Here is a 25,317-nt window from a genome sequence, read left to right as displayed (position 1 = left end):
TTTCCCCCTTCCTTGCCCTAGTTAGACCACCTATCTCCTGAAGTTCATGGCATTCTGCAGCCATAGTGATCAGCAACCTCTTTCTAGTTGACACTCAGCCACTTCAACACCTGGAATAGATAAGTTAAGTTCTTAGTTTACTAATAGTACTGGGCTTAGCGTGCCTGGTAGAAGATCCCGCTTCTTTACTCACCCTACACACTGATAACATTGAAGTTGCATTTCTATACAAAACTATGTTTGTTGTCCCTTTCCTTACCATCGTTAGTCACGTTTTGAATTGTTTCATCTGATAGCCTATCCCCCAATTCCTGCCTGCCCCGCCAACTCATTCCCCTCTGTCTACACCTGCTTCTTCCCTTCTTCTCTCTATACATTCATCTCTATCCAGACCTAAAATGCTACTTTGTTTCAATTGTGAGGTTTATGCTCAATGATTATATACAGTAATTGTTCCTTTTTTGTTATTCTGGAGAAACCTTGCTTCGTCTATGGTACTGTAAGATTTTCCTAAATGGAGAATTTCTTTAAAAAAAACCATGTTCATTTTGGATTATGTTAAACTTCAAAAGTGTGCAATATGAGCATAAGTAATGTTCATCAACAAGTCATGTAAAGAGTACCTGTACATATATTTTTAATTAGTGACAGTCGTGTACATATTACATTTACTTTTTATATCCTAACTGGTAATTTCATATCTAATTATGAGAATATTTTTTCAATGTACAAACTAAACATGTGTTGTTGTTTTTTTTACATTAACACACTAAAATGGTTTTCATTTAAAAATAAATCCTGAGTTGCATCCTAAAGAAGTCTTTACTTGACTACTTTAAACATTTACAGTGTCCCCAGCCTTGTCAATCAAGTAGTATTTAATATAACTTCATTTAGTTTGGTGATCTTGAGAGTCCAGCCCCACTGAACAGGCATCTGTGAGGGACAGAGTACAGGCAGTGACACGATCATTCCTTGCTCTCCTGTGGATGCCCAGTTAAGGTTCCCTTCATATCCAAGCAGTTGAACCTGAAACAAAAAACATAATTTTGATCATATAATAGAGAAAGTATTTGTTGTAATGTCATTTCATGATTTTAACTTGAATCACAAACTTATTTAATGACATCAACTGAGGTGCAAGACCACATTATTGTAAGAACCACACTAGTTACTAGGGAATGGGATGGAAATGCACATGCCACCACATTGCCGCTTTCAAGCATCACTAGTTAACTAGAGTGCAGTTCACCACAGCAGCTGATGCTGAAAACGCTGACTCCTCTTATTGGCTTCAGGCACCCAGAATAACACTGCAATGCTACTCCTTTAGAACTGATATTTGCAAGTACAAGATGTATCAAAAATAAAAATACAGTAAATCCTACAAAAACTGTAGTTTTCAGAGGATTACCGCATCATATTGGAGTTATCTGTTGCAGCCCCAATAGGTTACTATGGGGCTGTGATGTGGTAGCATGAATCAAGCACAACTTTCCGGAGCTTGCACCCTATAGTTAACACCATTATTAGATGACGTTTCCCATTGTAGCCTTTGGGCTACTTTACACAAAATTATTTTAGATCCCTCGGTATGTGTATACTACCCCTTTGCATACACTTGTGGCGGTAGCCATCATCATTATCAATGTGCACTTGCATCACTATATACCCAGTGTGAGAGGTCAGACCTATCTCTGCATACCCCACAGCTCCGACTACATGCCCATACTCAAATTAGCCTACACACAAACGCCCCATTGCCATCCAGTTACATTCACTCAGCTTCAAGTGTGACTGAGTTGAGTACAACTCTGAATTGCCTGTAATTGCTCACAGCTGTAGAGCCACAAAATGGACTTAAATGGAACTCTACATCGGTTCCCAAGTCTGTAAGCTGTTCCATAATGCCTCCAGGTTCATTGGACCCTATAAAGATATTCCCTAGGGGTATAGAATGTACCTTAATTTTGCTGATGTCACAAACCCAGTGACCTTGAGTGGTGAGTGTCCACTCCCACATACAATGTTGACACATACAATGTTGAATTCTGCCCTCCACAGGACTCCATGGAGGTTGATCCAGAAAATGGTCATTGCAAGGCCTTTGGCCCTGGCTCACCTTCCTTACCCTCTGAAGAAACAAAATGGCTACTTTGATGCAGTATCCCAAAGCTGCCAAAAATTCTGCTTCCCTGGCTTAATGCATTTCCCAAGTACTGGCAAGAGGAAGGATTACAGCTAGTTATACTGTTTTGCAGCAAATAATGGGATCTATCTCTGGTGACTTTTTTTAATCACTGAATATAGATTTTCCACCAAGTAACAAACAACGCACAAACAGAATGTCAGGATGCAGCCTGGGATCGGCCTTTACTCACCGCTGAACTGGTGTCTTTAGGCTCTGAGGCGTTCAGGCACCAGTTGTAGTTATGAGTTTAAGGCTGAGTATTCTCCCTGCTAGGGCTTCCATGCATGCGTCCTGGTTCCTGTGGTAGCAGGCATGGGCGCAGCCATGTTAGTTCATCTCACCTGATCGGTCTCCTCCAATGGCAGTCCTGCGGTCTGTCAGCTGATCCAATGACCAACTGCCTAGAGGTATTTAGGTCTGACTCCTGCAACAGGAAGTTGCCTGATCAACTTCGCTGTTCCAGTGATTACTATGCTCTCTGGTGTTTCCCAAGAAGAATCTACAGTTGTTGCAGCCCTCATGCCGACCACCAGAGCTACTTATATTAGTTTCTATGCTAATTCCCGGGCGTGTTACTTCAGCTTTCACAGAACTCCAGTGTTTCTTGTAATCCCTGTGTTCTCTTTTAGTGTGCTGCTGAGCTCTCTAATTACCTCCCTGTGTTCTTGTGGTGTCAGCTTTTGTGCTAATTGCTAGTTAGCTTCCAGCTGAAGCTCTGCCTATTCCCAGTACATACCTGTGTCCATTTCCTCTGTGTTTTTCTGTGCAAATCAGCACCTGGACCTCTCACAATTCCCAGTACATTTTGCAGTGTTCAAGTATTTCGTTCAGCACTAGTGTTCAAGCAATCTCAAGTTCATCACCAGTCTTTAAGTCTTCCGTTCATCACCAGTGTTCAAGCATGCCGTTCATCACCAGTGTATTTATTTAATATAGATCTGGTCTTCTGTCACTCCCAGGTACCTGTCCAGAGGGCCGCGACCTGCTCACTTGGTGCAGCGAAACCCAAATCTCGATTGGAGGGGGTCACTGGAGAAAACCACTAAGTGAGTTAGACTCTGCGCCTCTGGACAGGTCTAGCCAAACCTGGGTTTGGCCGCAATTAGAAGACTTTGTCATAGTCTTCCATCATTTGCCTCACAGGTTATCCTAACCCCCCGATTCGCGATCTCAACAGAGGTCTTTATATTGCCCGTGCGTGACACAAAACTGTGGTTAAACAATTTTTTGATTGTGGAAATCATTCTTTTTGCATCATTTTAATGTGTTTAATTTATTATTTTATATTTCTTTTCTCTTGCACATCCTTATGAAGGGTATCTATCCATGCAGTAAGTGCCCAGGCACTAAAGGTATAGGCACACCAGACTTAAGTGCTGTCCCCCAAAGTGACTTTACTTTCTATTTTCCGATACAAATGATCCTTCAGTGAACTGCCATCTTGTAGTGGAACAGTGGAAGGAGCAGAACAATCTGCTACAGCCATATCAATTTTAGGCACTGAACACTACTTAGAAGCCTCTTCATCCTGAAAATGATACATAGGGTTAAGGCATAAGATTACACTTCCACCTCTCCATTTGCTGCCTTTTATTAAAGATATTTATAATAACCTGGTGTGCCAAAAAGAAAAACTAATTGATGATCCTCAGAGGGAACCCTGTGGAGAGGCAGGGACTGGGTTATAGTCTTTCCCCATAGTTAGTTTTTAAGGAGGACATTCACAACATCTGAAATCTTCCTCTATTGCTCCTAGCTAGATTACCATTAAAATTCAATATTAGAGCCCAAGGACCCACAGGCAGAAGGACAAGACTGTACAGCACCTATGTCCACACTTACTCTGTGATCTGGTTCTCTTCAACCCCTATAAATTATTTAATTCTTTTTAGTGAAATAAGTGTCCTGCATTGATTTTGACACCCAGGAAATGAATGGTTTGATTTGTTCAGGGGGCCAAGCCATGGCTTCTATGGGCTGAGTAAGTCAGTACACACAAAGCCCTTTCATAATCCAGAGATAAAGGCTTATTAAATGCTACGCTGATACAATTTAAGAGACTTACTACTTTTCACTTAAAAAGAACTGTGGCCCTGATTCAGAGCCAGACGCTCTGACAGAGCGCTCGCTCTGAATCAGGGCCGTCCCTCTGGCCGCTCGTATAGCTGTGGGTGACCACCCACAGCTATAGCGAGCGGCCAAAAAGATGGTCGCGATGGTCAAGACCATCGCGACCATCTGTCTTGCGACGAGACCGTTGTGGTAGGGTCTCGTCTGCCGCAAGCCCTGGAGTGCTTTCGGCTCTATCAGAGCCGAGAGCACTCCCACTGACATCACTTGTGATGTCAGTGGGGCCGGCCCCAGAAGGTAGGCGTTCCCATGGGACGCGCCTCCGTCTGGCCAGCCACGCCCCCGGCACGCCCACCAAAGGGGGCGTGCTGTCACTCAACATCGACAGCACGCCCCCTTTGAAGCGAGACCAGGAGCGACGACTTGGCAGTCGCTATCCGGGTCTTGCGCATGCGCACGATGGAGCCGCCCCCGTCGTGCACATGCGCACTGGGCTAACATCGACCCGCTTGCGAGCGGGTCTAAATTAGGCCCTTAGAGCCTGAGCTCATCTCCAATAATCACAAAAGCAGCTGTTCTATTTGCCAAAAGTCTTCTTGATTGTTGTAAATAAGCACTAACCATAATGTTATTATGGTAGTGTGTTTCTGTACTCCTAGGGGTAAATTTACTAAGATGGGAGTCCTATTAAGAAGTGATGTTGCCCGTTGCAACCAGTTATATTCCAGGTATTATCTTCTAGAAGTTGCTAGATAAATAAGAAGTAGAATCTGGTTGCTATGGGCAACATCACTTCTTAATAGAACTCCCATCTTAGTAAATGTACTCCCTAGCCTCAATGCGGCATGTGCTGCGAGCTGCCTGGTGTGAGTGAGCCGCCAGTTTATGCCGAATGTCCGAGTCTGTATATGAAGAACAACAGAACTTGGCGTGAAAAAAAGCGGTGGCCGCTGCATCGCAGCACTTCATATACAGATACAAACTCAGTCACACACATATACATTATACATGTATCACATATCAAAGTCGCATTGGGACCTGCAGCAATAGTGTATGAGGACAATACAAGAGAGTTGGGTTTATTGAAACAATGGGCCTGATTCAGACCCACTCGCGAGCGGCTGTCCGCTCGCAAGTGGGTCGATGTTCTGGACTGAGCATGCGCACGACGGAGGGAGCTCCTTCGTGCGCATGCGCCAGACGCGACGAGCGAAGGAAAGTCCTTCGCTCGTTGTGTCCGATCAAAGGGGGCGTGCTGTCAATGTTGATTGACAGCACGCCCCCTTTGGTAGGCGTGCCTCCCTGACGGGGGCGTTCCCACGGGAACGCCTCCCGTCAAAAGCCGGCCCACTGACATCACTAGTGATGTCAGTGGGAGTGATTTTGGCTCTGATAGAGCCAAAATCACTCCGGAGCTTGCGGTTGAAAACCTCAACCGCAGGCTGCGGCTCGCAATTTCGATGGTCGCGATGGTCTCGTGTGGTGACCCACAGCTATACGAGCGTCCAGAAGGACGCTTCATTTTCATGGAGGCCGGTCCTCATTCAGAGCGTGCGCTCTGCTCAGAGCGTACGGCTCTGAATGAGGGCCAATGTTTTCTGAGTGTGTGTGACCGCATTTATACTGTAGATCATACTAAACTGATTTCTAAAGAAGTTTTTTTTTTCCTTTCCTGAAAACGCTCAATCGCACATTCACGTGCATCGTTTATCGCATCTTCACATCTGATGTGCTGCACGTCAGATGGGAATATGTCGTAATGGATGTGGTGCACATCGCTCAGTGTGTATTGACGACCACACATAGTGTAGAGAAGCAATGATTAATCATATGCAATCCAACAACATGTTATATTGTGCTGTCGTTTGGAGGATTACATAGTGTATATATCATTTAATCTGGGATGAGGGGAAATGGAACGACCATCGCGTCTTTTGTACGTCGTTCTGATGTGTAGCTAGTGTAAGATACAGCAGTATTACTTGTTGACGATTTGTCATTAGTCTCCAAGGTCGCAGCACTAACCCAGTCACCTGGCAACAATGATAGTCACCAAACAGTGTACATGCACTAAATGCGCTGTGAATATATAGTAACACCACGATTAAATGCATAATGCGAATAGACATTAAAAGTGGGATCCAACTTCATCTGAAAAGTCAACCACTGAACTATCAAAGTGATATGTATAAGTGTATACCATATACATTTAGACTTGTTCAGTTGAGAATATATTATTTTAGGTAAAAACCATGTAAGGAATTAAGGCCCTCATTCAGACCGTACGCTCTGAGCAGAGCGCACGCTCTGAATGAGGGCCGTCCTCTATAACTATGGAGCGTCCCCCTGGACGCTCGTATAGCTGTGGGTCACCACCCACAGCCTATACGAGCGTGCAGTTTGATGGCCGCGATGGTCTTGACCATCGCGACCATCGAAACTGCGAGCCGGAGCCTGCGGTTGAGGTTTTCAACCGCAAGGCCCGGAGTGATTTTGGCTCTATCAGAGCCAAAATCACTCCCACTGACATCACTAGTGATGTCAGTGGGCCGGCTTCTGACGGTAGGCGTTCCCTTGGGAACGCCCCCGTCAGGGAGGCACGCCCCCGGCACGCCCACCAAAGGGGGCGTGCTGTCAATCAACATCGACAGCACGCCCCCTTTGATCAGACACAACGAGCGAAGGACTTTCCTTCGCTCGTCGCGTCTGGCGCATGCGCACGACGGAGCTCCCGCCGTCGTGCGCATGCGCAGTGCACAACATCGACCCACTTGCGAGCGGACAGCCGCTTGCGAGTGGGTCTGAATCAGGGCCTAAGTCAGTGAGAATACTGCTGAGAACTTGTTATATGTTCACTGACCACAACCTAAAGCTTAGACTTTCAAACAGTCATCTCTAAAGAGCAGAAATATACCTCTGTCTGTCCGCTGGTAGCTCTGGGTTCCCCAAGTAGTAAGCTCCAGCTGGAGGGCCACGTCAGGAATACGGCATAAAGAGATTGTTCTTTGGGTCTACATGTATACCTGTAGTTAAATTCTTCATTAATAAGCTTTCCAAAAATAAGTGGGCTCTTAAGGTTGACAAGATGCAAGTAAGTTGTAAACAGCAAAGAAAAATAACAAAAAGACAGAAACTTAGTTATCAAATGTGAGAGTGTGGCTAATGCTGGGCATACACGTACAGATAAATGCCTGCCAGACCGACAGGCATTTTATCTGACAGCCTGATAATGTGGCCATACACTGTGAGATAACTCAGTAAATGGGCCATGATATCTACTTCCAAGGGGAGAAGACATTTCCCGTTCCTTGCCCTGTGAAGGAACAGGGGAAATGTCTGTCTGTTGGCCACGGCAGTGCATACACTAATGCGGATGATTTTCAGGTAGAAAATATTGCATTGAAATTACATGCTAGACGATCCGGCATGCCCGTCTAATCGGTTGACTGCATACACTGTACAATCTGGATGATCTGCCAGATAATTGTATAGTGTATGCCCAGCATAAGCAATGTAGCAACTTACACATTTCCTAATTAGAATGTCGCAATGTAATTATAGGCCTCATCATGCAAAAAATCAATCTAACATAAATACCACGTAAAGCCGCGTCTCCATTTTCCGATTAAAATGACCGATTGAACGATATCATTATCGTTCAATCGCTCATTAATCCAGCATAAATTGGGCAGTATAATTTCGGAAACGACCAGCGATTGAACGATAACTACATCGTTATCGTTCAGTCGCTCATTAATCGGGCACAAATCGGGCATGCAAATATCGCTAACGACTAGCGATGTGCGCTCCCGCTGGTCGTTTCCGACATCAATCATTGCCTGAACATGCCAGTCAATCTGCTGATAACAACAGATTGGTCCGCTTCAGGGATGAAGGAGGATGCCTGCACTGAATGACATATCGTTCAGTGTGGGCACCTACAGGATGAGGAACGATTACTATGCAGCAAAAAAATACAGTCCCCTTCTCTGCAGCTTACAGGAATGTTCCATGTAACGTGGACTAATGTTTATCCATTCTTTGGTGCTCTCCTGAACAATATATTGCTTTACATTCTGGCTTCTGTTTGCCTTTTTCACTAAGACAAGTTTTTTTTTTTGTTTGCTGAATTTGAAAATGAGTTGCTCTGCATAAATTGTATCCAAAATACAGCATTGACAATCTAAATAAATGGAAACCCAGTCATGTATTCTGTAGAAGCTGCAGGATGTACAAATCAATAAAATGTAAAATTGTCTCAAAGTGTACAACTCCTATAAATATAAGACAGGACAAAATATATGACATTACGCTCACCAAACTCCTGGAGTTATGGAATCATTCTGTGCTCTCCAAGGCTTTGTGCTGTAAATAGCTTCCCCATTGACTTTAAGCCATTTTCCCATCTGTTTTAATCGCTCTTCGAATATTACAGGGATTCTGCCATCATGAGTGGGACCAATATTCATCAGCAGGTTTCCACCACAAGACACAGTTTCAACTAACTCCTGCAAAGTGCAAGTAATAATGGATTACACACATTTATACTGCAGTACATGGTAATCTATGAGTAGCAGCACAATAACAATGCAGAATCCAGCAGATTGTATCTGAAATGTCAGTATTTCTATAGAACACTTACCATTGCACAAAGGCCACCTGCATTTTTATGAAAGCAGCCAGGTGACAGTATAGGAAGAGCTGTATCCCAGGTGCAAGATGTCTACAAATAAACTCATGCTACTCCCCCCACTCACTACTGACAATTCCCTTGTTTCCTGGTGGTAAAAATAAGCAGGACTTGACTTTAAAATCTGTTACAAAACATTTTTAAATAATTAAAAAACGAGTTTAACATAGGAGGGCTTTGAATGACAAATCAATAGAATCAGAAAAGAGGAGAAAAAAAAAGATATTTGTAATACAGCTTGTTCTTTTTCTGCTTCTTAAATCTCCTATAATCACAGCTCAAATTGCAGGTAATATGGCATTATAAATGATCCTTGAACATTAAAGATCGGCCTAAATGTATTAGCCTTGTATTTGCGGTAGCCATCGTGATTCCGGCTAGATAGTGAATAGATTTAAAGCAGCAGTTCATTTTTGCCTTAAACTAATTGACATTTTATATCTAATGGCTATCCTGTTTGATTTGCGCTTGCTCCCACAAATCTTGGCCCTGTGGGTTCAAAATAGGTGCTGGAACTGAGGTCTTGTGCAGATCTGACAAATTAGGCCCTACCGATAATTTTTTACTAGCAATGATATAATATGCATTCCTCAAATTCACGTTAGTAAAACTCTAGTTTACTCTTCTAGCACGTACTAAAACTGTATCATACTTTCAGATTTAATCCCCTTTACTTTAGTAGTAAGGAGGATTGGGACTCATCCTTATAATGTGCATTAAAGTGCTAAGGACAAGCACCATTCTTCACCTACTGCTGGTATCTGCCGCAAGACCCAGAGGTGGGGCTGAGTGACTCCTAGGGGTAGAGAGAGGGCTTGTGATAATATTATTAAGCCCTGTTCCATCACAGCAGAGACATTACCAGCAAATTTAAAGTGCTAAAGAATGGGTATGTGCACTAAAAGCATTCTGTCTCCACAATCCTGGCACCCAAACATTAGGGGAAGCTAAGTTTGAGAGTAAAGAGTCCCCACATTCTAATTTATGATCATCAGAGAATAAACCTTACTCTGCAGAAATAAGTAAGATGATAACTGATAGGGGAGGATCTCCCCCATAATGCCTTAAATTAACCCACTGATCCCCTCATTTGAAAAACGAGAGTCCCCTCTTTCAAATTTAGTGTCTCCTTAGTGGTTGTCTTCTGATCACATGTAATCATCAAACAATATCAAACTGCAATACAGAACCATTAGTAGAGCCAGGAGATTAGTGGGAGGCATTAAAAAATACTTAACTGTCCATCCTAACACCTACAAACTCAACAGCACCTTTGTTTGAAAGAGAGGACTCCCCTATTTTCAAAGAATTACCCCCCCCTAGTAGTTGTTTTCTGGTTATCGCCAGAAAATAACCCCCATACACATTCACAGCACCCTAGAGCATCAACATGTTTTTTAGGGTGCTCCTAGGCCAAAAGTTTATTTTTGAGAAATTCAGCAAAAATGAAATTGTGCTTACAGTACCTGTCATCCTAAGGTTCAGTTGTGCTTCTGTTTGTCCACATATTTTATGATAGGCAAATCCAGTGCTGGTGGCTGCCAATCACATTGACCAAAAATAATTTAATTTGGCCCTGGACTACCATTCCACGACACAATTGCAAATGCCCTGCGGCACCCCACTTAGTTTGGGAACCACTGCCTTACACTACAGAAAGCATGATTTCCAAAGACGGGGTTTCTAATGTCCAGATCACCCCCATCCTGGCATCAATAAAAAAAAGGTTGATGCCGTAGGTTGTTTATTTGTCATTGATAGGCCTTGTTGGGCTACCATAATTAAATACATCCTCCAAGTGCATATCCTGCTTTTTGAGGTTGTGGAAAAGTGGATTTATGGAATTTCTTGGTAATGGTTACGAAAAAATGACACACATTTGCTTTTAGTTCACTTACTTGCAATTTCAATTAAAAACAGTTTTGGTCTTTGGTGTAGATTTTATTTGTTATGTAAAGAGAGATAAGTTTATATGGGAAATGGACCTCAGACTGCACACCTTGAACATTATATATATATATATATATATATATTTATATATATAATAGGAGGTGCTACCTGTGGAGACAATTGATATATGCACAAAAAAGAAGTACAAGTGCTCAACTCCAAATTAACTGATTGTATATAAATAAATAAATACATTTTTGCAATGAATAGAGGTTTTTGGCATAATCTTGGCCAAGGTTATGGGCCTACCCACCGCATCCAGGTAACCTCTGTCGGGTAGATCCCTAACATACTAGGATTCAAATCCAGAGCGCAGGACACCCTCAAACTGGCCCAGCTAAGCCGCTCCAGGGCACCGCCATAGTAAGAAAAGTGCAGTGTAAAAGAGCTAGTTAAGAGCAGCCAAGGCTGCATATAAAGAATGAAAATAAAAAAGTGAAGTACATATATAATAAACAAACAGTGAAGGGTTAAAATGTGTTATAATACGGTGCCCTGAAACAGATCAGCCAAAGCAATCCAGGAGGACCCATGCCCCAAAAATGATTTGGAGTTGAGCACCTGTACTTCTTTTTTTGTGCATAAAGAGAGATAAGCAAATAAATGATATTTTATGAAAATTAAAAGTCCTCTAAAAAAACTAAAAATTTATTGTGTGTGCACTGCACAAATAAATGACTGATATTGATGATGGAAAGTGACCAGCCCAAAAAGAACCAAAACAGACTCAGCGGCAAAGGGGTAAAAATGACTAACTTGCCATTTTGTTTTGAATCTTTCCTCGCCCTGTTTTAAAACAGACATGAACCTATCACTACTTGTGGCTTACTAATACTGATAATCAAACATTTCAAAAAGATATCCACCTGTACCAGCTGTTCAATGGTCAGCATGTCAGAGATTAAGGCATTCCTTCGGTATCCCCAGGAGCGCTGGTCAATGGTCATGCAGTTCTCCCATTTATGGGGTAGTAGGTGTCCTGGATTATAGCGATCACTACACGTGTAATAGCCACCATGTTTACACATACAGCCAGTTCCCCAGCGGTCATTTGTTACAACGATATCTCGAACTGGGCTAAAGTGTGTGAGGAAAAGAAGTATGGGTGAAAAATTATCTGCAGTGACAACAAAATATTCTAACCACAATTAACACAGCTCCTATGTAATAAGTGTCATCGAGGAGCCAATTCAATTAGCTGCGTTAACCAGTTTACAAAGGTTAATGTGGCAAAATACACATTAAAGCAGCTGTGTGCGAGTTTTCTTGGTATCCGCTTAACCACGCATATTAAGCCGAATTAATTTTCCACAGGATTTGATGCAGATTTTTTTTTATCACAGTCCTTTAGCAGGTTTAATGTTTGGAAGAATACCTATTTTAAGGTAAAAATGTTGGGACTTGGTTCAGAACCCCTGGGACATCCCTGTAATGATTAATTAGGCACTTGGATGTTTTTAGAAAGAGATACACCCAGCAATAGGCAAGCAGGAGGAACAAGTATTAATGCAGCAGTAAGGGGAAGAGGTGATTGCCAACCTCACTTGCAAACACAAAACAATTGTATACTGTGCTGTAATACTTATGTTGGGACATTAGTTTACCACTAGTCAAATTATATGCATACAAATTTATTCAATAATAAACAATTAAGACAAAGCAATAAATTAAATCAGGGGTGGGGAACCTTTTTTTCTGCCAAGGGCCATTTTGATATATATATATATAACATTATTTGTGGACCTGGTTTAGGCCATGCCCCCTCCGCATGATGGCACATGGGGGTGGGGCCACAATTGCCAGTGATTACAGCAATACCTGGAGCATCCTGAGGATGCTCCGGGGAGCTGTAAGGGCAGCAGTGTGACCGTCTGAAGCATCCTACGGATGCTCCAAATGGCACTTCTGCATAGATTCTGGCTGCAGTGTGCCATTCTAGGCACCCTGCTAGCCAAATGAGGCTAGCAGAAAAAAGCTCTGAGGGCCAGACCAAATGATACGGGCAGGAGGTTCCCCATCCCTGAATTAAATAAACTAAAACAATTTGTACATAAATCTAATAGTATCACATATAAAAATATCAATAGTCAGATTCACAATATGAGTATATTATATTCCCATTACATCGAAAAATGGTATCCAACAATAAAAAAAGAGTTGATCAGACTCTCTGTATATGTTGTTAAATGGGAGTAATAATTCCAGTATGAAGCAGCTATATTTTAGCAATCTAAAAGTCAAATGTTACAGTTGCCAGTATCTAATTCCAGATTGTGGTTTAATTGTATCCACATAACTGATACTGTTGCAATTTAGTATCTCAGTGATGATTCCATGGAGATTCTCTCTGACAACAATGTAAAGTTTGCGGCTTAAAACCAGCTCTCCTTTAGTTGTTTTCGATGGAGAAAAATAGCCCGTTACAATGATCTAATGGAGTATAACAATTTTGCCGTGTAAATGGGAATTATTACTCCCATTTAACAACATATACAGAGAGTCTGATCAACTCTTTTTTTTATTTTTTATTGTTGGATACCATTTTTCAATGTAATAGGAATATAATATACTCATATTGTGAATCTGGCTGCAGATATTTTTATATGTGATACTATAAGATTTATGTACAAATTGTTTTAGTTTACTTAATTTATGGCTTTGTCATATTGTTATTGAATACATTTTTATGCATATAATTTGACTTGTATACTAATGTCCCAACATAAGTATTAGAGCGCAGTATACAATTGTTTTGTATTTGGATGTTTTTAATTAGCTTCAAATGGCCAATCATGACATGTCATTTTTGGGGTGATATTTAGCAAAATGCAGAATAATGGGTTCATTGTTAGACTTGCAGGTGGGAGATACAGGTGTATTTTAACAAATTTTTAAAAGCCGCTTATAATGACACAAAAATAAACTTACATGCAAATGAATCTGCTGAAAACCACTTTCTTTGTATCATTTTTTCAATGTTATTAAGTTGGACGAATTTGGAGATTTTGTTAATTCGATATTTATGTAAATCACCGTTTTGCAGATCTGTGCATGCACAGGAGCCACACTGCACATGTGCAGATCTGTTCCTGCAAAATCGGTCACAGTGCTCCACAGTCACAGCATAATTGACATGCTGCTTGCGTTTGAATGTTGCTACAAGGCGCGTTTCTATAAAACGGGGGCTTAGTGGCCCAGTTTTCTGGGCATGCTGTAGCTTCACTGTCCCCGGCAGCGTGATTTTGCTGGACATTCTCAGTAACCTGAATGAGGGTTACTCAGATGTCCGATGGGGTTGGGTATGAAATAGCCGCCGATTCAAGTCCCGACGCTGGAAACCCGAAGGTGCAGAATCCCGACATCGGTGGTAAGTAGCCTAACCCTAATTTCCCCCCAGGGGACCCTCTGCCTTATTGTGTATAGTGAATTATGAAAAATTAGCAACATGCCTTTCATTGTACAGCCAAGCCAGAAAACCAGTGCTGTTCCAGTAAGTATATGGGGCATTACCATCTCCATCTGACCAAAGGATTTCTGGCTTATATTTCATAACGATCTCATATAATTCAGGCAATGCTTTACCATTTGGAAAATAATTTGTTTGGAAAAGGTTAGTTTTATCAAGTTGAAAAAGAGGGTTGAACCACTCAAAAAGAGAGTGATAAAGTCCAAAGTGCATATCTGTAGTCTGCCTGATGGCTTCAGCCAGCTCCCCAACAAGGTCACGCTTTGATCCCACATCCACAGAATTCCAGTTCCATGACACTTTGGAACCCCACAAGGTGTAACCTTTACAAGGAAAAAATGTTTGTAAATTGTTGTATAATTAAAAAATATCTTAAAAATATACAATGTCACTAATAAACTATTATGGTATCACTCTTTCATATATGGCTATAACCTACCCTCCAACATGACCCGTTCCACCCAGTACAAATTGCTCTGCTCCCGGATTTCCCACCTAATTAATGATTGCAGGCACCTGTGTTGAACTAGGTAGTAGAGGAGACAGGTGTTTCAGAACAGGTGTCTGCAATCATCAATTAAGAAGGAAGTCCAGTAGCAGAGCATTTTGTACCGGATGGAAGGGATCATGTTGGAGAGTCTGCTATAAGTCCATGTTTATGTAAGTAACAATTAAGCTGTTTGCATTACAATCAAAACCTTATGTCCCACATAAAATTTTAACTTTAGGCCTCATACCCACTAATGTAGTAGTGTTTTTAAAAATAGTACAACACATAAAAAAATATAACTGAACATACAAATCATTGTTTTCAACGACCCTATACTCACTCGCTCTAGTACTTGCTGCATATTTCAGAATATGGACTGCTCTATTTAGTTATACTTGCCACAAGTGAACAAATTGTGGGAGCCTAAACGAAATCCAATATCCTCCCAAACGCAAGCAAAAACTACCCACATTCCAAAGTTGGTAATGTATGGGAGTAAATGATGATCAGCAATTTGCTCCTAAATGCCAGTAAACAGATGAAAATGGTTGTCAGACAAGTTTGTTAAATGTTTGATCTAAACAATTTGTTCAAACAACAGTTTTTGTCCATTTTCTGGCGTTTGGGAGCAAGTTGCTGATTGTCATTTGCTTTGATACCTTACCAGATTTTCATTCCAACCAATCAACTAGTTGGCTGGTTGGACAGATAATCTGTAGATGTGTGGCCAGCTTAAGCCTAATATTTGATTTGTATGTATTAAAAATGTCTATATTCTAAAGTGCTGCCAAGTACGATACCACTATTAAATAATGTATAGTAATAGTATGGAAACTTCTGTATTTACCTTCATGGTGCTTTGAAGTAAGGACAACATACTTGGCCCCTGAGGCCATTAAAGTGCTTGCCCATTGCTGCGGATCATAGAACTCTGCTGTAAACTGAGGTCCAAAGTCTTCATAACTGAAGTTGGGGGGGTAATTATTTGACATAAAATTGACATAAGGCTGCGACTTTTCTCCTTGCCAATACCACCTAAAGTATGGTCAATATTAAACACAAAAGGGAAATTTATTTTATTTAACCACACTGAAGCAGTTCACATTGGCAATATACAGATCATTAATGGTTATTTTCTTGCAATAAACAACCATGTAATTCTTGTTTTACACTGGAAAATATAAATATGCCATGTAATTGTTGAGCGGGACGTACACATACATATCTACAAGAAGAGTGCGGGAGATACAGATGCATATCTACAAGAAGAGTGCGGGAGATACAGGTGCATATCTACAAGAAGAGTGCGGGACGTAGACATACATATCTACAAGAAGAGTGCGGGATGTACACATACATATCTACAAGAAGAGTGCGGGACGTACACATACATATCTACAAGAAGAGTGCGGGACGTGCACATACATATCTACAAGAAGAGTGTGGGACGTACACATACATATCTACAAGCAGAGTGCGGGACATACAGATACATATCTACAAGAAGAGTGCGGGACGTACACATACATATCTACAAGAAGAGTGTGGGACGTACACATACATATCTACAAGCAGAGTGCGGGACATACAGATACATATCTGCAAGGAGAGTGCGGGACATAGAGAGACATATCTACAAGGGAGTACGGGACGTACAGATACATATCTGCAAGGAGAGTGCGGGACGTACACATACATATCTACAAGAAGAGTGCGGGACATACAGATACATATACAAGGATAGTGCAGGATGTACAGATACATATCTACAAGAACAGTGCGGGACATACAGAGACATATCTACAAGGAGGGTGCAGGACGTACACATACATATCTACAAGAACAGTGCGGGACACACAGAGACATATCTACAAGGAGGGTGCAGGACGTACACATACATATCTACAAGGAGTGCGGGACGTACACATACATATCTACAAGCAGAGTGCGGGACGAACACATACATATCTACAAGAAGAGTGTGGGGCGTACAGACACATATCTACAAGGAGAGTGCGGCACGTACACATATCTACAAGCAGAGTGTGGGACGTACACATACATATCTACAAGAAGAGTGCGGGACATACAGATACATATCTGCAAGGAGAGTGCGGGACATAGAGAGACATATCTACAAGGAGGGTGCAGGACGTACACATACATATCTACAAGAACAGTGCGGGACATTCAGAGACATATCTACAAGGAGGGTGCAGGACGTACACATACATATCTACAAGGAGTGCGGGACGTACACATACATATCTACAAGCAGAGTGCGGGACGAACACATACATATCTACAAGAAGAGTGTGGGGCGTACAGACACATATCTACAAGGAGAGTGCGGCACGTACACATATCTACAAGCAGAGTGTGGGACGTACACATACATATCTACAAGCAGAGTGCGGGACATACAGATACATATCTGCAAGGAGAGTGCGGGACATAGAGAGACATATCTACAAGGAGAGTACGGGACGTACAGATACATATCTGCAAGGAGAGTGCGGGACGTACACATACATATCTACAAGAAGAGTGCGGGACATACAGATACATATACAAGGATAGTGCAGGATGTACAGATACATATCTACAAGAACAGTGCGGGACATACAGAGACATATCTACAAGGAGGGTGCAGGACGTACACATACATATCTACAAGAACAGTGCGGGACATTCAGAGACATATCTACAAGGAGGGTGCAGGACGTACACATACATATCTACAAGGAGTGCGGGACGTACACATACATATCTACAAGGAGTGCGGGACGTACACATACATATCTACAAGCAGAGTGCGGGACGAACACATACATATCTACAAGAAGAGTGTGGGGCGTACAGACACATATCTACAAGGAGAGTGCGGCACGTACACATATCTACAAGCAGAGTGCGGGACATACACATACATATCTACAAGAAGAGTGCGGGACGTACACATACATATCTACAAGGAGAGTGCGGGACGTACACATACATATCTACAAGGAGAGTGCGGGACGTACACATACATATCTACAAGGAGAGTGCAGGACGTACACATACATATCTACAAGAAGAGTGCGGGACATACATATCTACAAGAAGAGTGCGGGACATACAGATACATATACAAGGAGAGTACGGGTCGTACACATACATAGCTACAAGAAGAGTGCGGGACGTACACATACATATCTACAAGGAGAGTGCAAGACGTACACATACATATCTACAAGAAGAGTGCGGGACGTACAGATACATATACAAGCAGAGTGCGGGACATACACATACATATCTACAAGAAGAGTGTGGGACATACAGATACATATACAAGGAGATTGCGGAATGTACAGATACATATCTACAAGGAGAGTGCGGGACATACAGAGACATATCTACAAGGAGAGTCCGGGACGTACACATACATATCTACAAGGAGAGTGCGGGACGTACACATACATATCTACAAGGAGAGTGCGGGACGTACAGAGACATATGTACAAGGAGAGTGCGGGATGTACACATACATATCTACAAGAAGAGTGCTGGACGTACACATACATATCTACAAGAAGAGTGCGGGACGTACAGATACATATACAAGCAGAGTGCGGGACGTACGCATACATATCTACAAGCAGAGTGCGGGACGAACACATACATATCTAGTGTTCCCTCTAGCTCCGGCGGGAGGCAGGGCGCCGGAGCTAGAGAGGGCATGCCCGCGCGCGCGCGACCGAGAAGGGGGCGTGGTCATCGGAAAAGGGGGCGTCCCCTTTTCGTCACTCTTGGGGGCGTGCCCGGCGCTTACGGACACGTCGGGCAGCCCCCAAGCCCTGCAGACAGGGAGAATAGATGCCGGGCGCATTCGCCCGGCGTCTATTCTCCGGCGGTGACCGGGTCACCGCATGTTTCTCCACCCGCGGGACACTGCGTCCCGCGGGTGAGAACGGCTCCCGCAGGCTGTGAGGGCAGGGCGCTTTTTGCCCTCCTCCTGGAGGGCAGGGTGCTTTTTGCCCTCCAGAAGGAGGGCAGGGCGCCGCGCCCCGCTAAAACAGCCTAGCGGGAACGCTACATATCTACAAGAAGAGTGTGGGGCGTACAGATACATATCTACAAGGAGAGTGCGGGACGTACACATATCTACAAGCAGAGTACGGGACATACACATACATATCTACAAGAAGAGTGCGGGACGGACACAAATCTACAAGGAGAGTGCGGGACGTACACATACATATCTACAAGAAGAGTGCGGGACTTACAGAGTCATCTACAAGGAGAGTGCGGGACGTAAACATACATATCTACAAGCAGAGTGCGGGACATACACATACATATCTACAAGAAGAGTGCGGGACATACAGATACATATACAAGGAGAGTGCGGGTCGTACACATACATATCTACAAGAAGAGTGAGGGACGTACAGAGACATCTACAAGGAGAGTGCAGGACGTACAGATACATATACAAGCAGAGTGCGGGACATACACATACATATCTACAAGAAGACTGCGGGACGTACACATACATATATACAAGAAGAGTGCGGGACGTATAGAGACATCTACAAGGAGAGTGCGGGACATACAGAGACATCTACAAGGAGGGTGCAGGACGTACAGAGACATATTTACAAGGAGAGTGCGGGACGTACACATACATATCTACAAGGAGAGTGCAAGACGTACACATACATATCTACAAGCAGAGTGCGGGACGTACACCTACATATCTACAAGAAGAGTGTGGGACGTACAGATACATATCTACAAGGAGAGTGCGGGACGTACACATATCTACAAGAAGAGTGCGGGACATACAGATACATATACAAGTAGAGTGCGGGACATACACATACATATCTACAAGCAGAGTGCGGGATGTACAGATACATATCTGCAAGGAGAGTGCGGGACGTACAAATACATATCTACAAGAAGAGTGCGGGACGTACAAATACATATCTACAAGAAGAGTGCGGGACGTACAGATACATATCTACAAGGAGAGTGCAGGACGTACACATACATATCTACAAGGAGAGTGCGGGACGTACAACATATCTACAAGGAGAGTGCGGGACGTACACATACATATCTACAAGGAGAGTGCGGGACGTACACATACATATCTACAAGGAGGGTGCAGGACGTACACATACATATCTACAAGGAGGGTGCAGGATGTACACATACATATCTACAAGAAGAGTGCGGGACGTACACATACATATCTACAAGAAGAGTGCAGGACATACAGAGACATTTCTACAAGGAGAGTGCAGGATATAGAGATACTGTATCTACAAGAAGAGTGCGGGATGTACAGTTACATATCTACAGGGATAGTGTGGGACGTACACATACATCTCTACAGGGAGAGTGCGGGACTTACAGTTACATATCTACAGGGAGAGTGCGGGACTTACAGTTACATATCTACAGGGAGAGTGCGGGACGTACAGTTACATATCTACAGGGAGAGTGTGAGACGTACAGATACGTATCTACATCCTGAGACACCCAAAACTTTAATGTTTCATGTAATGGATACTGAATGGTGAAAAACAGTTAATATAGCAGATGCCAATGCATTATAGCCTTGAAAGCTGGCAATGATTTATAGAATAGTTAACTATTAAAATATTATATTCCTTTGACATAGTGCCAACATGTTTTGCCATGCTGTATAGCTAGAATTCATTCATCCATTTCATACCTTGACCCAATGGAACTTACACTCTAATTTTCCAACCACAAACACCAGGTCCATTAGCCAATTAAGGGTTATATTTATTATCAATTGCTGTTTTGGGTCAGATTATATCGCTTTTTGCAGCAGAATCTTGGATATCAGTCACTGGAGAGGTGATTTGCTAACTCACACCTCTGGGTATGTGCGTTTCCATTTTTAGCAACAGCATAGTGTGTACGCCTGATCGCGCATGCTCGTGATTCGTTCTTCGCATCATCCCATCTGATTTGCTGCACAGCAGATGGGACGTTGCGATGAACGACGCTAAGCTGCTAAATGCAGCAAGGAACAATACATTCACCATCGTCCACTGCAGTGTGTATGGACGATGCAATATATCATGCTATGGCATCGTATACACATCGCCTACCTTAAGGCCTCATATGCTCTGCTAAAGTGGGTGCACACTGTGCAATCCCTCGCAAGATATACAATTCCGATGCTGATGAGAACGATATATTGTGTGGATAACATAGTGTGTACGCGGGTCGTCCCATCTGCTGTGCTGCTTACATATCTACAAGAAGAGTGCAGGACTTATAGACACGTATCTACAGCAGATGGGACGATGCGATGAATGACGCCATGCTGCTAAATGCAGCATAGAATGACACACTGCGCCATCATCCACTACAACGTGCAGTGTGTATGGATGGCGCAATATATATTGTGCCGTCGCTGAGTACACATATAGTGTAGTGCTTTAGATCCATGCTGCAGCTGCAACTCTCTAAAGTAGGCCTGGCCAACCTATGACTCTCCAGCTGTTGTGAAACTACACATCCCAGCATGCCCCGCCACAGTTTTAGCATTCCCTAATAGCAAAACTTTTGCATGGCATGCTGGGGCTTGTAGTTTCACAACAGCTGGAGAGCCACAGGTTGGTCAGGCCTGCTCTAAAGAAACACATTCCAAAGAACAACATTGCTACATTTTCTTCTAAGAACATCATATTCTGGCATACCTCCAACATCCTGCATATTCCCGCATAATGTCCCTGCTGCAACACCTATATCGCCCATTATTAATTGGCGGACCCCAGAGATGCAAAGGAGAAGGAGGACGAGACCAGCAGGCTAACGGGAGTGAGGAGGGATTCTCCTCTCCGGTACTATATAATTGTGTCTAACGCCATACTGAGATGCTTGCACACACTGCCTTCATAGCAGGCGGTATTTGTGTACATAAAGTGAGATGCTGATGGAGAAATTCCTCCATGGAATGTGTGTTTATACATTTTGAGAAGCAGAAAAAGAGCCCCTGTTGATTCACCTTAATAAATAGACCCCTTACCTGTCAGTATGTCAATTGTGAGAGGAAACTAAAGGTCACCACACCACCATGCCACAGAGTAACAACTTTACATAGTTTGTTATTTTCATTAACAACTCACTCATCTATTTTATGGTAAACAATATTCTAATGATCACTTGTTTCCTCAAACAATTCGCCAATTATGACTGTTTCTTTGAATGATCTATTCATAAACTAATGGGGCACATCCACTAGGCGACAATAAAACGGCTGAACGATAACGTTATCGTTCATTGTGCTGTGCAGTGCCTACACTGAACGATATATCGTTCAGTGTAGGCACCTCCATCATCCCCGAACATGGCCAATCTGTCGTTATCGGCAGTTTGACCGGCTTATTAGGGCAATGATTGATGTCGGAAACGACCAGCGGAAGCACGCATCTCTGGTTGTTACTGACATTTGCATGCCCGATTTGTGCCCGATTAACGAGCGACTGAACGATAACGATGTCGCTCTGTCAATCGCTCTGTTTAATTGGGTAGTGGATGTGCGCCTTCAAAAGTACTTATAGGTCAATAAATATAATGAACACTAAAAGAAACAAAAAAATAATTGTTTTTCTACCTGAAATATCAGCCTCATATTAATAAAATGGAAAAAATGGCCATGCCTCTAAGAAGGGTATGTCCCTTTATCACACTAGTATGTAAATCAGGAAGCGTAAAATCTTGTTTTGCTACTTAGCCTTAACACGCAGGTGATTATTTATTATGTAATAGTGTCAGCTGACAATAAAGAGTCCAAGAACATAAATTACTTCTGCTGCACCTCAATGGGACCAGCTTTAAGATACTGTTTTCATTAAGATTATTATTAATAATAGTAAACAATAATTTTACTATTACATTTGCATTTACCTTCAAAACAATTTGCAGAGCAAATACATCTGCCAACTGTCCCTCTCATGACAAAATAGGGCACACTCTGATTTTCCAAAACATCTGTCCCAATAACACCCATTTTAGTGGAAGAATCAGCCAATGCTGCCATCGGAAATTGTGACTGAGTGGGTTAAATCAGGAAGCAGATCCTGCCATTCAAGAACATGGCTAAGTATATGGATCAAGCTGATCCAAGAACCTCCTGGGTCTATCTGAGCAACAAGCCTTCAATTTGGCTCCACACATGGGGTTTCAAGTCAAACGATCCAGCTGCTCGTCTATCAGGTGAAGGGGCCAGATCACTTCCAGTTTCATTGCAGCCTGTTGGGTCACTCAAGCCCATTTCAGACTGACGACCCAAGAAAATATACGGATTTATCAACCAGTGAATTGCACGGGTCTCAGTCCCTGATCCTGGTAGAGAGCAGGGTTGTGGACCCAAGTCGTTTGCATTCACACATAGCGAAAACCTGAGTCGTTACGTGTTCTGTTAAAGGGGTATTAGATAAAGGCTATACACAAAAGCCAACAGTGGTTATACAAAATATCACTGGCAACAAAGCAGTGTTAGCCCAATTTGCTGTGATACTACAGGTGTGTAGTCAATATCATACACATGACAGAAGGAGCTTGAGGGTCAACCGGATTTACCCTACGGAGAGAATTCCAAATTTTTTGGCTCAGATTTTGATCTGTCAGGATGGGGCCATGCAGGTCACAATGGTCAGTAAATTTGGTAAAAAATTACTAAAGATGACCACAAACCTATGGGGCAAATCCAATTGCGGGCGGACTTTAAAAAAAAAACCACAGCCGTGGGGCTTTGCTATTCGATTAGGTGACTGAGAATGGAACGCAGTGATTTTCTCGCACCTCCAGAGCAAGTCTGATTTTTCCTTAAGTCATTAATTATAGGAAAAATCAGCAGGACTTGCTCTGGGATCCCAGTGCCACCCACTGAGGACTAATTAAGCAATTGGTAGTTTTCAATTAGCTTAATTAGTCCTGAATTACTCACCTTCCGAAGCGGTGTCTTCTGCATCCAGCATCGGGAACAGTCTTGTTCAGCAGGGTGAGTATCTGAGCATGTGTGTTTGTGTGTGCGTGCGCATGAGTTTGTGTGGGAGTGACCCCCGGTAGGAGTCAAAATCCCCCCCCCTCCCGGTGTGAGTAGAACCGACGCTGGGAGAACTACATCTCCCACTAGCCTTTGCGTCTCCCACCAGCTCCCTGAACTCCAGCAGCCACCTCCCAGTGACAAGATGGAGGGGAGGCCTCCAGGAGCCGTGGAGACCACCGGACAGGTGAGTATCAATTTTTTTTTACATGCCACAGGGTTTTTTTTGTGCTCTGAAAAGCCTGCAACCACTCTTTTTAATTGGATACGGCAGGTATCAGGAGCGCGCATACTCGGGGTAATAAAAAATTGGGCGCAAAGTTTTTTTACCTTGCGCCTATTTGGATATGCCCCTATGTGGCCAGCATTACTATAACAGGTGTGAGCTACACTGGAAATGTGCCTTTTATTAAATTCAACAACCAAAAAGAAAAAGAAAAGTCCCTCCCCCAGGAATTCTTTTACACAGTAAAATTCAAATGGTATATGATAACAATATCATTACGTTCCACTGTAATAGTGAGACACTTATATAGCATATATAAAAAGTATATTGTATCTTAAGAACTGCATAAAGCAATTACAAATCTGTGCCTGGTATTACTAGTACCAGTAGCAACATTCTATAGGTACAAGTTTTCTAACTGAGGGACTGTTCCTGAAAGTCAGGGTTAGTTAGTTGGCACCTGAGCCAAATGTGGGTGTTCCGGGCCCACTGCCCAGTGGTCCATAGGCAGCGCTGCTGGTGCAATCTATTATATAGTAAGCAGCCGGTACATACATACTATTACATACTAGTAATGTGCCCTATGCAGCCGCTACTGCTCACCAGAACCACTCGCTCCCGAAACTTGGGACGGAGAATACGCCCCAATGAATGAAGATCCCAAACTTGACGTCATCGAACCAGTCCGGGATGGGTCGGGAATCCAGGGACACCCAGGTGGGCTCATACGTAACTGTGGCAGCAGCCTCGGCGGCCTGTACGGAGCGGAGAAGCAGCAGGGCGGCCAGCAGAGGGAGGGGCTCCCAGGACATTGTCAGTGCCAGTGGTTACTGTGAAGCGGCAGCGAAGGCTTCTTCCCGTGCTCTGTCTCTGTGGTGTGCTCGCTGTCACATGACGAAGCGACCGCTGTGCTATAAGGAAACAGGGAACAACGTGCTGCAGGCAGGGCAGCCAGCCTGCCAGTGTATCCTAACAGGACCTCACTGCACCAGGAAACACCGACGTTATAGTACTGTACATGTTGCCTGTTATACTATTTAGATCCAACGTTATATATGTGTATACTATTGAAATTAGGTCATTAGAGGTTACAACAATAAGACAAGGAAACGTTGAAAATAGGAAGTAGTGCCCGCGGCATAAATTCATCCCAGA

General features: G+C 43.0%; 1 protein-coding gene across 1 annotated transcript; it reads right to left on the bottom strand.

The window, feature by feature from the left end:
• Nucleotides 1-628: 628 nt before the first annotated feature.
• Nucleotides 629-25,075, bottom strand: FUCA2 (alpha-L-fucosidase 2). The gene is made up of 7 exons (XM_088454865.1): nucleotides 24,766-25,075; nucleotides 15,705-15,892; nucleotides 14,351-14,690; nucleotides 11,768-11,978; nucleotides 8,579-8,769; nucleotides 7,176-7,284; nucleotides 629-1,029 (listed from the first exon to the last, which is right to left on the bottom strand). The coding sequence occupies exons 1-7, from the start codon at nucleotides 24,972-24,974 to the stop codon at nucleotides 868-870; spliced, it is 1,410 nt and encodes a 469-aa protein (XP_088310991.1). The 5' UTR covers nucleotides 24,975-25,075; the 3' UTR covers nucleotides 629-867.
• Nucleotides 25,076-25,317: the final 242 nt, after the last annotated feature.

This window comes from Taudactylus pleione, unplaced genomic scaffold (assembly GCF_031769625.1).
Source record: "Taudactylus pleione unplaced genomic scaffold, aTauple2 ptg000006l, whole genome shotgun sequence".
Taxonomy (NCBI): Eukaryota; Metazoa; Chordata; class Amphibia; order Anura; family Myobatrachidae; genus Taudactylus; species Taudactylus pleione.
The sequence above is the reverse complement of the archived record's forward strand: the minus strand, read 5'-3'. Positions and strand labels throughout refer to the sequence as shown.

Bases quoted from the DNA above. Each gene is read 5' to 3' on its own strand.
- FUCA2 (XM_088454865.1), bottom strand. From the start codon at position 24,974: ATGTCCTGGGAGCCCCTCCCTCTGCTGGCCGCCCTGCTGCTTCTCCGC. The intron at 14,691-15,704 runs GTAAATACAGAA...TTCCTTGTAAAG, and splicing joins TACTTCAAAGCACCATGAAG to GTTACACCTTGTGGGGTTCC. The intron at 1,030-7,175 runs GTATATTTCTGC...TTTTTGTTTCAG, and splicing joins CTACCAGCGGACAGACAGAG to GTTCAACTGCTTGGATATGA.